Here is a 14141-nt window from a genome sequence, read left to right on the forward strand (position 1 = left end):
GAAGACTTTTTGTTGTATCGTATCATTGTTGAATATTTTTAACTATATTATGGCTTTGTAAATTCAAAGAGTAACTTCGAGACTGATAAAAGAGTTACCATTCTCTATTTATTTATTTCTATAGTGTTAATATTTATTGTAATTACTTTATTTGTATTAAATACATACAGGTTTCCACATAACACGTATTCAAGAAAATTTGTTAGGTTAGTTTTATTTCAAATTACCACTATTTTTTTTCTTCAAAGCTAAGCGTAGCTGTTATCACCCATTAAGAATATTACTACATGTCAGCTTGTACGGGTAATACGGATAAAATGGAATGAGAATAATGAGTTACGTGATATCTCACTACATCAGGTAAATAAGAAAATTCGTGTTAAAAAGCAATATTTAGTTTATTTAGTATTTATCTGGTCTTCACATAGTGTGCATTTTGGAAATCTATTACCAAACAAGAGGGTTTTACATTGTAAAGCAAGCACGCAAAATTTATTTTTCTCTTTGTGTTTAATAAATATTCCCTTCATAGAGTGTTATATGTTTAGTCCAGTCTGATTAATATTTAATTTAAATTCAGTCAATTACATTACACTATTTTCTGGAATAACCATATCTTGTTCGAATTGCTTGTTTGGCATATTTAAACAAGGAAACGTGTCTGCCTAAAATATAATTGATGTTTGTGTTTCCTAATCTAGATAAGCGACTCTGAGCAACAGATAACCGCAAGATAGTTTTCATCAATTTTTAAGTATGAATACTTTCTACCTGCAAAAGTTACTGTTATTATGAGTGTCTCACCAATTCTGAAAGCAATCCAAAAGCTAGGTTATATTTCCATAATTTAATAGAAAAAACATAATTAATCGAAGAAGAACAATCGTGCCTTAACTAAGTGCAAGTAACAACACTGTTATGAAATTTTATGTTAACTTGCTTGTTTTTTTCAAAGTGCGTTGATACGCTGTGATGGCGTTGGGTTAAAGAGCAATTACTTGCGCTAATGGTTGCTCACTCCTATAACCGACGTTGTATATATATATATATATGTAGTATCGTTAAATGTGTATATCAGAATAAATACGACGAAAGATCTTAGTTGATAAATTTTTATTTATGTTTTATTTGCAAACCTTTTCATCATGCTTGTTTTTATTCCGATATCTTTCGGTTAATGAACCTGATACGTCACATCATGATACATCTAATTACTAAATTGTGTTTAAATAATATACTTGTTATCGAATACAATATATAAATGTTTAATAACTTATGAGAGTCTTTGATTTGTTTGACTATGGGTAAGCACAAAGCTACACAAACGGCTGCTTGTGTTGTGCTCACCACGGGTACCGAAATATGTTTTTTTAGCCTTCAGACTTACCTCTGTGCCACTGAGATGGCATTGTAAGAGTGGATTGTTTGTTTGTTTGTTTTCTTATAGTAAAGCCACATGGGGCTATCTGCTGAGTCCACCGAGGGGAATCGAATCCCTGATTTTATTGTAAGCGTCATTCTGTAATCTGTTTGTGTAATTTTCCGGGATGTTTGTATTTTTTTCTAATTTCCAAAATATTTATTAATTTTTTTTATATTTTTATTCATATTTCCTTTGCTTTATTTTTCGTGTGCTTGTTTCGACCGAACTAAAATATGAATCAATAAATAATTAACCGTTGTCACTGAGAACATTGTGAAAAAAATGAGCATGTATTTCTTTTTTGTGGCTACTTATTGTCCTTTAAAATAAATAAACACTAAAAATATTTGTAAAAAATATCATTTTCAATACTAAACAGACTCATCTTGTAACATGTTTTATGGATCATGCTTTAATACTAATATAATTTCGTAGCCGTTTGTTGGAGAAACCGGTTGAACGCGGTCCTGTGGTTAACGTACCGGCTTGTTGCTCTGCCTACTACATGTTAGTGTCCCGTCAGCAGAAAACAAAGAACGCGATCCACAAGTGCGTTATAAACGTGACAACATCCAAATACTATTATTCAATCAAGTAAACTTATTTCAAGAGTTGCCGATGTATACCATTCAATAGATTATCGGTTCCAGATTAGGATGGGCCAGCACAATAGCCAGTGAGTAGTTTTGTGGGAATAGTCAAAAGCAAACGAAGTATAAAAAAACAATATGCGTGTCTCTTGATACAGTATAGTATTAGCTTCAACTTACGTACTTGTTTAGTTTATAACCTGTAAAATTTGCTCAAGGCGTGTTTTAAACAGACAAAAGGAGTTCGGAAGTGAATATATAAAGACACTGCACAGAAATAATTAAACATGGACCATTAAGTAACTTATTACAACAGTCTTCAGTTCTTCAACTCCAAAACATTTGGTACAGCATATAGACTGAGACTGAAAAATACAAAAAAACATTTACTCGAATATTTATTTTGTAATTACTATATTTTAGAAACATTTTTTTTTATTTCTGATTCAAGTGATGTGTAAACTAATAGATAAACAATATATTATCATGCAATTTTTTTTAGAATTGTAAAACTCCTTAATCCATATATGTTAATAATAAAACAATATGGACCTTTAGTAGTCTGTTCCCAAGAGTATATAATGGAAATTCATATGCCACAAAAGTTACAATATCGCAAGTCAGACATTTAAGAAAACTGGACATTTAAGCATAGAGGTACAAAATTACGAAGTTGTTTATCCCATAATGAATGATATTAGGCATTAAAAAATGTGTTTCATTGGACCGTTTAACTTCATAAAGAATTTTATGGTATACCTATTACAATTTCAAAACCATAAAACTGCCTGCTTTATATCACGTTCTTACATCTAAGCAGTTAAGTTGCTTAACCTGAACTTACTTTGGATATGAAAGATGATTTTAGTGGGACTTCTATTTGAAGGTAAATTATTGAGCAATCTTACATAAAGGTTCAGGAAGGTCAGAATAACAACTGGATAAATAAATAACGTCCTTATGACATTATTCAAATAGTCAAAATAAAATATATTTTAAATATTTATGCAAAAGTATTTATAAGCATATCTGATATTGTACTGATAGGCTGCAAGACGTGCAAAAAAAACACATAAATATGTGCTTAGGGCCCAGCATAGCCAGGTGGCTAGGAAGCTCAATCAAACTTTGTTACCAAGCGGTATGAATTCGAACACGCTGATGCAAACACACAGGCATATATCATATTTATCACTGTAACAATGATCTTTAACTACAATTCCTTCAAAATGATAGGATATCAAGTAGAAAGAAAAACAGACTAAAGAAGGAATCCTCAGAACCGGGCATACTACTTCTATACAAAAAGTATATATTAGCACAATACATTTAAAGTCAAAAATGGAAATATTAAATACATGTACTTCTAAGTAATAATCAATGGGTCAAAACAGAAGGAATATGCTGCTCACCAAAACAAAGTAGATACTACACTTATTATACAATATCTCCCATAATAATAAATATGTGATTACAGACGACCTCAGCAGCAGAAACATAATTTTTGGTTGTTGAACATCAAATGCTAATAGAATAAATCTACTGACATTCTGGAAGATTCGGATACCTACCTATTAAACGATACAACACACACCAGTGATATATACCATCTGGTAAATATTCACCAACATTAATAAACAAATTTCTAACATTCAATGTAGAAAAAGATTCAAACAGCAACCATTTACCACATAGAATGTATTCGATCTTTCACCGCACCATAATAAAACACAACTCCCAGAAATATGCAACTACAAAAAAGCAAACTGGAAGAAATATGTGTGTGTGTGACTGCTAAGCGGAACTGCATTGTGAACACGGACTAATAGTGCGATTATACATAAGTGAAACTAGTGAAAACATGAGCTAATATTATCCCATGAATTTAACAAAACACAAAAGGAGTATGTTAATTAATCCGAGGAAAATTGACAAAATGTAACATACTGTAAGTAATGTAACAAGGGTTATTTTATTGGCTTTAGTAAGAGTGCAAACAAAATAACAATTCCTGATAAGGAGGAAGAGGACTGTGCTAAAGCTGACCTTTCCTGGTCCAAAACATATCGATAAAGGTTATGATGATAATGACTTAAGTAGATGATATTTATTTAGGATTTCGAGGTACATTTACATTAGATATCGATTAATAATTGCAATCCTATTATAATAATTAATACTTTTATTATTTTAAACAAAATGATCAAATATTGTATCGGTAATAACTGAGTTTTAGCTTCTGGTATTTAAATTCGTGTCACAATATATAAAAAATACTCAAGAAAATGTGTTTAAGTTTGTTTTACAACGTATCGCACTTGTTAAAGGTATTAGAATTCATGTTGCAACATGTAAAAAGTGCAAAAAAATCTTATTTAAATTAATACCAAAGTATCTAAAAATTGTAAAGAAGAAAAATCTTAAACTCTTATTACAGTATAACAAAAGTAAAACTGGCATACCAAATAGTGTCTACTAGAAGCTTTGTTAATATGTGTTTAGTTGTCACATATATCTTTAAGAAAGGGAAGTAATATCATAGGAATACTTTTTGAGTGCTGAAAGTTTAGACGAGTAGGCAGGTCGATCTATGATTTTCTTTCAAAGCTATCTTAAAGATTATGTACGTTATTCTCTATTTCATAATAAAGTAGTTAATTACACAAAGAGAGATAAACACATGTACATATTCAGCTTACCACATGTTAACATCACATAAAACTCTAGTGTAGTAATACTAGCCAATGATTCACGGTAGTCTGCCAATACCGACTTAAGCTGGAAATATAAGTAATAATAATCATTAATCCTAAGAATAAGTAAAATATGTTCGTTTCATATATGGTTATTATAGTTATTTTACAAAATTCTCAATCGGCTTGATTTCGATAAGGCAAATATTTTAGGTTCTAAAAGGTGCACATTTATTTTTAAATGTTTATTTATAGCTCAAGACAGTATTGAGTATTATGGTGTAAAATACCTAAATCATGATCAGTACTTCTAAAAATACTAAACAACAGTAATGAATACTGTTCTATTTCGTTTTGGTTTTGTTTTTACATGGGAATTTCTTAATAATAACCATACTTAGGACTGCGATTCAAGAAAAAGTAACTGATATAACGGTTAAGTATACTTTAGAACAAGCAACTGATTTTATACAACAATTTTTCTCATTTTCCCACCCCTTTACAGAGTGGGATAAACAATAGTACAAATTATAATTGGTGATCTTAACATTGGAATCATGGACATCACAGGCTGGTTATGATTTAATGGTTAGCGTTCTTGGATTGTTAATATAATAATTCACGTTTCGCAGCATTTTGCCGTATAAATGCACATGCAATTAATGGTTGCAAGTGCAATATAAAAGTGACAGATAAATCACGGTATTCTTTCAAGCAAGAGTGATTGCTACTGACCACATGCATTCCCTCTAGCCTAATGTCTCGAAAGTAGGAACAGTTATGAGCTGATAAATCTTGAAGGAAAAATTATTAATGTTTACCTCTATATAAAAAAGAGAAAAAAGACATTATTTTTTCAAATACATAAAAATGTGTTACATAATAAATACTGTTATGTTTTTTGCAACTGAAGATATAATCAGATGACTTTTTCCTTAACGTTGACATAAAATCAGCTCCAATTAATGCAAACAAATAACGTTTCCACAAAGTTAATATAAAAAAGATATTTTGCACAAACTTACATATGAGAACAGTAATAATGTACGATATACAAATATGTATTTTTTCGTTCAACATCTTTTAGTTTTCATTCATATTAACAACAAGTCTCTAAGTTAACTGTATCAATTGTGTAATTGTTAGTAAAAGTAGAATCTACGAGAGATCCGGGAGTTCGTAAGAATTAAAATAAAATATAGAGATCTGTAGGGCTTGATCTAAGCTGTCTTTTGTTTGGCTTTATCTATGGATTTAGTGGTCATAATGATTTTAGATCTTCCCAAAGTTAATCATTCTGACCTCTCTGTCTACTACTGCTCACGTTCTCGGACAGTTTTATGAATATATCCGGTCTACAGATTGGCGTGCTTATCTTGAATTACGGAAACACAGGAAGTTTGTCACCAAGAGATACACTTACATGGCCTGGTTGACTCAGAGACTCTTTGTTAATGTGTTAGATACTGCAGTAAAATGTAAAATATATTCGTACCTCTGATATAGATTTTATGTTCGATGTCCGTTTCGGACAATGTTTCTGAAGAAACTGTAAAGAGAATCAATTAATTCAGTTAAAGTTTGAAAGCAGAAAAAAAAAGTGTTCCTTTAAAAAAAGAGATTCGAAAAATGTTTCGAGTTTTCAATGTCAAAAATACTTTAATAAATATATTAAAATACAGTGTGTTTTAACGAATTCAATAATTTTAGGATAATGGTACTTATGAGAAAAATTACTCTGAATCGAATACTGTTTGATAATTAGTTTCTAATCATACATGTATAAAACGTCACTTTTGAAATTTAACATGAAAATTTCATACACAGTAGAAAATGTGATCACTGCGTTTGTTTGTTCAATGTTAAGCACAAAGCTACATAATGGGCCTTTTATGCTCTGTTCACCTTGGGTATCGAAACCCGGTTTATAGCGTTTAAGTCCAGAGGCATCCCGCCGTGAGATTTTTGTTGTAAGTGACACAACAACACAATGAAACTTCGAGTTTTGTTAGTTTTACTGGGAACTCTCATGTCCCGTGTGATAAAATAACAATTGAATAGTGATAACACTTAAATTCCAGGTTTCCTACATGATTTTTCCCTTTATTGGAACCGCTAACAGAAACAAATAAAGAAGATTTGCTTGTTTTGTTTTTGTTCTACTGCATAGTCACTCTTATATTCTAATACCAGGATTTTTTTTATAAATCTCAAATAAAATAATTAGCAAAATTAATGAAAAACGCCTGATACCCGAGGAATAAGGTAATGTGACATATCACGAGATTATACACATATTGCAGTGGTTCTTAACCAGGGTTCAATCGAACCCCAGGGGTTCGGTGAGTCAGTCTCAGGGGTTAGGCGGAGGTCAAGACACACACACTGTGTGTGTGTCCGTTCCGTTCACCCCACTCGTATCATTCGTAACGTTATGCTCCACTTGGCCATCATTGGCTGCGGCTGATCACGTTACATCACTTGGCCTTAATATCTGTGCTGCAGGGACTTCGTGCGCTTAGCAATCGACTTGTGAGTGTAGTAATCGTGCGTCATTTGTGATTTTTTCCTAATCTTTCAATTCCTTCATACTAACTGTGTCGAGCAAAAACAGAAAGTGGTTGGATGAATACGTACAATATGGTTTCACGTGTATAACGGAATATGATGGGAGTCAGCGTCCTCAATGCATGATTTGCAATGCCAAGTTGAGCAATTCTAGTCTAGCACCGGCAAAACTAAGAGAACACTCCCTAAAGCTGCATGGAGATGGGAAATACAAGAACACAACGATTGCTGAATTGAAGGTAAAGAAAGCCAGGTTCGATGAAAGGCTACTTTGCCTGTTCTCGGCTTTGTACCCATCGACAAATCGATCCTCACAGCATCGTACGAATTTGCGTACTTGATCGCAAAGCAGGGCAAACCACACACCATTGGTGAAGCACTCGTAAAACCAGCTACGTTGAAGATGGCGAATATCATGCTGGGAAAAGCTGCTGAAAATAAGTTATCCCAAATTCCTCTTTCATATGACACCATCAGCAGCAGAATAGATGACACGAGCGATGACATCTTGGCTCAAGTAGTTGCAGATTTGATTTCAAGCCCAGCAAAATTCAGAGACCACCGACGTTTCTAGTCTAAGCCAGCTTGTTGTATTCGTGCGCTATGTAAAGAACGACGAGATAAAAGAATTTTTTTTTTTTTATTTTGTAAGCCTCTTACAACAACAACTAAGGCAGCCGACGTGAAGAAACTTGTGGATAACTTCTTCAGAGACAACGATCTTTCTTGGGATATGGTTTCTGCAGTTTGTTCGGACGGAGCTCCAGTCATGCTAGGACGAAACTCTGGTTTTGGTGCGCTGGTGAAAGCCGTTTTACCACACATCATTGTAACGCACTGTGTTCTGCACAGGCATGCGTTGGCAACAAAAACTTTGCCTTCAAAACTGGCAGAAGTATTAAAAATTGTAGTGGAATGTGTGAACTTTGTGCGAAATAGTGCCCTGAAGCACTGCATCTTCAAAGAGCTGTGTAATGAAATGGGTTCTGAATTCGAGGTACTTCTGTACCATTCTAACGTTCGGTGGTTATCCCGTGGAAAGGTGCTGAATCGTGTTTTTGCCATGCGTGTGGAATTAGCCCTGTTTTTGCTAAAGCACCAACATTGTCATGCAGATTGCTTCAAAAAAATCTGAGTTTATTCTCATTTTGGCGTACATGGCCGATATCTTCAATGCTTTCAATCATCTCAATCAATAGATGCAGGGCGGTGGAGTCAACATCATCGAAGCGGAAGAAAACCTGAAGGCTTTTCAAAAAAGGCTACCGTTATGGAAACGACGAACATAGAATGATAATTTCGCAAACTTTCCCTTGCTGGACGACTGTGTAAGTTAGATCGAAGATGTGTCTGAAATCGGAGACATTTCTGTACCCGTGGAACTGAAGCAAGCAATTGCCATGCACTTAGATGAGCTCGCAAAGTCTCTCGACGGATACTTCCCCACCAGAGAGTCATATCAAGTATGGGTGAGACAGCCGTTCACGTTTAGTGTAGGGACAGCAGATGTCAATAATGAATACCTCGACGAAATCATTAAACTTCAGCAGAGCCAGGTTTAACAGAAATATTTCAGAACAACAACGCTCTCAACGTTTTGATGTCACCAAATCATAGCGTACCCTCTTATTGCTAAGAAAGCCCTTGAGATACTCATACCGTTTGTTACAACGTATCTTTGCGAGCAATCATTTTCGAGAATGATAGACATAAAAACGAAGAAAAGGAACAGACTTTGTTGCGAAAATGATATGAAAGTGGCAGTTGCCAAGGTGAAGCCGTGCATTTCTGAACTTGTCTCTGAAAGGCAATAGCAAAAGCCACATTGATTTGCAGAAACATTCAATGAGTTATGTTTTTGTTTTTGTGTGAAATTCATGTTCTGTTGGTTTTGTTCTTTGAACACAGTGATATTGCGTGCAACTGATGCATGATTCATTTTGTGCACTAATAAAATGTCTGCTTATGTTTTGAATTTGAAAAAATCATATTTCATTTTTCCAATTACGAAGGGTTCAGTGAATGCAAGTACGAAACTTCCGGGGTTTAGTACTTCCAACAAGGTTAAGAACCAATGATATATTGTTTCTGTTGGAATATCAACAGTATTACACACATTTGATTATCTGTTAAGTCTAACTGTCTGCGATAATGAAAATCCCAAGTTTATTGAGCATAAAATATTACTAAAGAATAAAATTAAAACATATACAATTTTACAGTATACAAAAGGTAATAAAGGAAACGATATTAGATCTGTAAAAAGTAACATGATTACCTGTAGTGTATAGTATCTATCATGTCATAACCAAGATAAATTTCCTCTTGAGATTAGATTTCAATACAATCGATTGACGATAAGATTAAGAAGTCTCATACTGAGCTGTTCCTTTCCTGCTATAATTGGATTCACTAACAAGACGTGTGTCAACTCTTTCACGTATATCTTTGTTACGTAGTATTCTACTGTTTTTCATGATGGCTGAAGGTGACTGGATGTCCAAGAGAGACGATAGTAGCAGATTTCTGAAGTCTAAATTTTGATGGTCTTTGTGTCTCCCAGACATATTCTTTGGTGCATTTACACTTAACTCCAAATATGACACGTTTCTGTTTACAATAGACATAAATTGTCGTCTTCTTAGTGGAAAGCAATGATCTCTGAACTTTGTCCAGCAATGGGAGTTAGGCCACTTACCACTGACTCACCGCAGGCGATGGGAATATGACTTTTCATTTTTGTTAAAATATGTTAAATTTTGTTAAAAGATCCGAACTACGTGTCTGTCACAATTTTGGTGAACGCTTTATAAAAATTCTGGCATGTATAATGGAATAGTTGTGAGTAGCTTTTCCGTCTTGAGATTTTATGTACAAAGATGTATTGTCTGCTCCGGTAGGTGTGATCTGTTTTTGTATTACATGGGAAGAGTACAATTTATTTTGAATATGTCATTTGGATGTTTTAAACAGGCATTGAAAACGTTTAACATAATATGATTGATTAATGGTGGATGGCATGAGGTGTAATTTAAATACTGGTTATTGTACACTGGTTATCCTTAAATTGTGGTGAGATCTTGGGAATTTTGATTACTAGGGTGATGAGAAAATATTTTTCCCTTGTTTTCGATTTCTACTAGAAATTTAATAGAAAACCAATGCTAATTATGCTACTTTTAGACTTACTCATGGTATCTTTTACAACCTTTTATGCTGGCACTTATCATTAGTAAACAACCTTTTACAGAAGATAGATCTAATAATTTAAGTCTTTTAAACATTTTCCTTCTGAAATGCCCCACAATAGCACAACGGTATGTCTGCGGACTTACAACGCTAGAAACGGTGTTTCAATATACATGATGGAGAAAGCATAAATAGCCCATTGCGTAGCTTTGCGCTTAATTGCAAACAAAAAACAATCTTCGTAGAATTTATGAAAACATTTACAGACAATCACTGATACAGCTATTTTCTGTTAAAAGCATCGAACATTTAACTGTGGTTTATTCCACCAGTTAGGTAATATTGTAAATAAATTCACGATGGAAATCGTTGAAAAACTTTCAGAAAGATACTTACTTGTCTGATGTGCACCGTAGTAATCATTCTTTCAATCTGATTTTGCATAACCTTTTGGTTTTTCAGTAGAAAAACCTAAATATTATATATATACATATATATGATATTGTATTATGGTTTCAAGAGTAAAAAATAAATAAAAGGTAATCATAATTTGTAAAAAAACAACTACTTTTAAGATTTGACTATAAACAAAATACCACAAAGATATTTCTAACTATTAATATAATCTTCTGGTGCAATAGTGTGATCAAACTCGATCTATGAAATAACTATTATGAACTGCTTGTTGTTTTCAGAAAGTATAACAGATACATTTAATACAAGCTAATGTATTCATCTTTTGTCCAGGTTATGAATTTTAAAATATTGTGGGGACTGGATGCTATGATAAAAATGTTAAATTTCGTACTATTTATTTATACCATAACATGTTATTACGGTGTTCATTATTACTTCACCAAACGTTTTGTATAAGCTTTAAAAAATCACTATATATATATATATATATACATGAAACATGTGTAAATGTAGACACCATGTAAGCTAGTCATTGGAGTTCGACTTCATCCAATGAACAACAGATTTATTTAGTTATTTATGAACTCAAGATCATACTGTCGTGAGTGGAGTACACAAGTCACTAACACGAGGAAATTTATACTTAGAAAGAAGAATTGACTCGGAGACTGAGACTCAAAACATAACACTTTAATGCAACATATTAAGATAATCGACTACGTCAAAACTACCGTAGGTATCTTGAAAATGTTCGTTGTTAAAATTACAAAATTCTTCAATCAGAACAGATAACTGTTCCTCAAATAAGCATTCTAAACATCCATTAATTAACTTAATACTGCCAGTAAGTTACCAATTAAAGTATTGATTGAAAACTCGCAGACATAACGTTTGTTAAACACTGTACATTAAATTTCTAACTACATTATTCAACTGTGAGAGAGATGACAATAATTACTTACCCGAAGCCTAAACGAAAAATGTAGAAACGTAGCACCATCTGTAGCACCAGAACTAAATCTGCTATTTAGTTAATGTTAATTTACGTAAAAGATAATAAATACTTAATAACATCAATAATGTAGATTAAGTGTTGAGAACCTCATTAATTAACATGTCCCATGTTCCAAACTATCATCACACAAACTTTGGCTGAGATTGATACAGCGACAAACGAGTAGTTAGATAAGGGACAAACAACCATCTACATTAATGGTTTAGTTGTTAATAATATTTAATAGTCTTTTTTGATGTAAGTAGATGACACCATCTATGAATCTAATTAATGTTAACTTACATCAAAGATAATAAACTCTTGATAAAAGCAATAATGGAAGATGAAAGGGTTGTCAAACCACCATTAACATGCTCCTTGTACCAGACTATAATCCCATAAAGTTAGGTTAAGGTTGGTACAACGACCTAGGTGTAGTTAGATAAGAGAGAAACAGACACAAGCACACAAATTTTTGTGCTTTATATATATATATAACATAACATAAAGTTTAAGGACAGACAGGAACAACTTTATCCATCTCGGCTGTTTCATTTTTAGATTAAACTAAAACTACCAAATAAATAAACAAACAAAAATCTTAAAGTTAGCTCTTATTCGCAGAGTTATCAAGTATACTTTTAAATTCACTTCAATTTCTGCTTCCACAACATTCTAAGGCATTCCATTTTAAATGCCAACAACTTTGTTAGAATATTCTTTCATAATGTTGTTAAGGTTATATCTATCCAAACTATATTTATAATTTAAATTATGATAACTCCCGTGGATCATCCTGCATTTATTATAATTAAAACCATTTGCCACATATTTGCCTAACTCAATAAATTATCTAAATCCTTTTGTAAAGCCCACCGCTAGTCCAGCAGTATGTCTCCGGATTTACAACGCTAAAATCAGGGGTTCGATTCCTCTCGGTGGGCTGAGGAGATAACCCTTGTGACTTTGCTATACAGAAAACAAACAAACAAACCTTTTGTAAATCAGCAACATTCTCTTAACAGCTAACAACACCCAAGATCTTAATATCAACAGCAAATTGTAATAATTTATTAACCATTTCTTCATCTATATCACTGATGTAAATCAAAAGAGCAAAGATCATAAGACTGAACCTTGAGGTACCTTCCTTGTATCATTAATATAGATTGATTGAACTCCATTTATAACAACCCTCTGCTTTCTTCCATCAAACCATTCTTCTGTCCAATTAGCTAACCTATCCCTCTTACCTAAATTGAACATTTTTGCAGGTTTTTTATGTGGCACCTTGTCTGAAAATCTAGATACACTAAACTTACACCCGTATCTTTAATCTAAGTATTCAGTATCATTTCCAAAGAACGTCAAAAGATTTGTAAGGCAAGATGTTTCCTTACTGGAACCTAGTTCAATATCCAATAAAATTCTAAAGTTGTTAAATGATACTGTAGAACATCTTTCATCAGATTTTCCAAAACTTTTATCACAACTAACGTAATAATAATAGGCCTGTAATTACTGGGACAATTTCTATTAACTTCCTTAAAAAGAGAAGTGACATTTGCTAACTTCCAATCCTTTGAACTTAAAAAATAGCATCAAGTGGTTTACATATTCTATCCTTAACTTCCTTGAAAACCCTTGAGGAAATATTATCTTCCAAGGACCCCTATCGTTATTTTTTAAACTTCTAAATATTTTTATCAGGCCCACAAATAACGTAATTATATTGTTGGACCTTATTGTCATCTATCAACTGTTCAATAATGTAATTAAAAATATTTATTGTTAATGTTTTACATTTTTAACCAAACTTTTTTTCACACATTCATTCAGACGTTTTAATTTCCTGTTAACCAACTTTCTAGATGCACCAGCCAGATATATTTTTGTTTTGAAATACGGTTGAAAGTTAAACATGAATTTTGACTTTTTTCACTGTGTACGGATGGTTGAAAGACGTTATTCATCTTATACACAGAATTCCGTGACCAACACTCCTTGAGAAAGTGAGGTTTTGTTTGTTGCTAAGTTGTAGCCTTAGTAGCAAATGAACCAGTTTTTGGCATTAATCACATTCTCTACTCCATTACTGACAGTTACCCATTGTTAAACATTTAATAGAATAAAATGTTTTTTCCTTACAAACCACTTTAAGAGTAGAAAATATTTAAAGTTTGTTTCCTCTATTCCTCAGAGAAATTCCAAAATGCCAAGAGCAGCTACGTTAAATTAAATAGACTTTCTGGACATTTCAGAACGTT

At 32.7% G+C, this 14141-nt stretch overlaps 1 protein-coding gene across 5 annotated transcripts in view; it reads right to left on the reverse strand.

The window, feature by feature from the left end:
* Nucleotides 1–1098: 1098 nt before the first annotated feature.
* The window catches only part of LOC143229346 (XK-related protein 6-like), a 30389-nt gene continuing 17346 nt past the window's right edge, over nucleotides 1099–14141 (reverse strand). For 3 of the 5 annotated variants that reach the window (XM_076461551.1, XM_076461553.1, XM_076461552.1), the window contains exons 6-9: nucleotides 10860–10934; nucleotides 6202–6255; nucleotides 4713–4791; nucleotides 1099–2378 (exon numbers count right to left, since the gene is read on the reverse strand). In XM_076461551.1, coding sequence (XP_076317666.1) covers nucleotides 2341–2378; nucleotides 4713–4791; nucleotides 6202–6255; nucleotides 10860–10934 — 246 coding nt within the window. In that variant the 3' untranslated portion in view covers nucleotides 1099–2340. The remainder of the gene's footprint in view (nucleotides 2379–4712; nucleotides 4792–6201; nucleotides 6256–10859; nucleotides 10935–14141) is intronic. The other 2 variants (XM_076461554.1, XM_076461555.1) reach the window with 2 other exon arrangements.

Source organism: Tachypleus tridentatus, chromosome 10 (assembly GCF_004210375.1).
Source record: "Tachypleus tridentatus isolate NWPU-2018 chromosome 10, ASM421037v1, whole genome shotgun sequence".
Taxonomy (NCBI): Eukaryota; Metazoa; Arthropoda; class Merostomata; order Xiphosura; family Limulidae; genus Tachypleus; species Tachypleus tridentatus.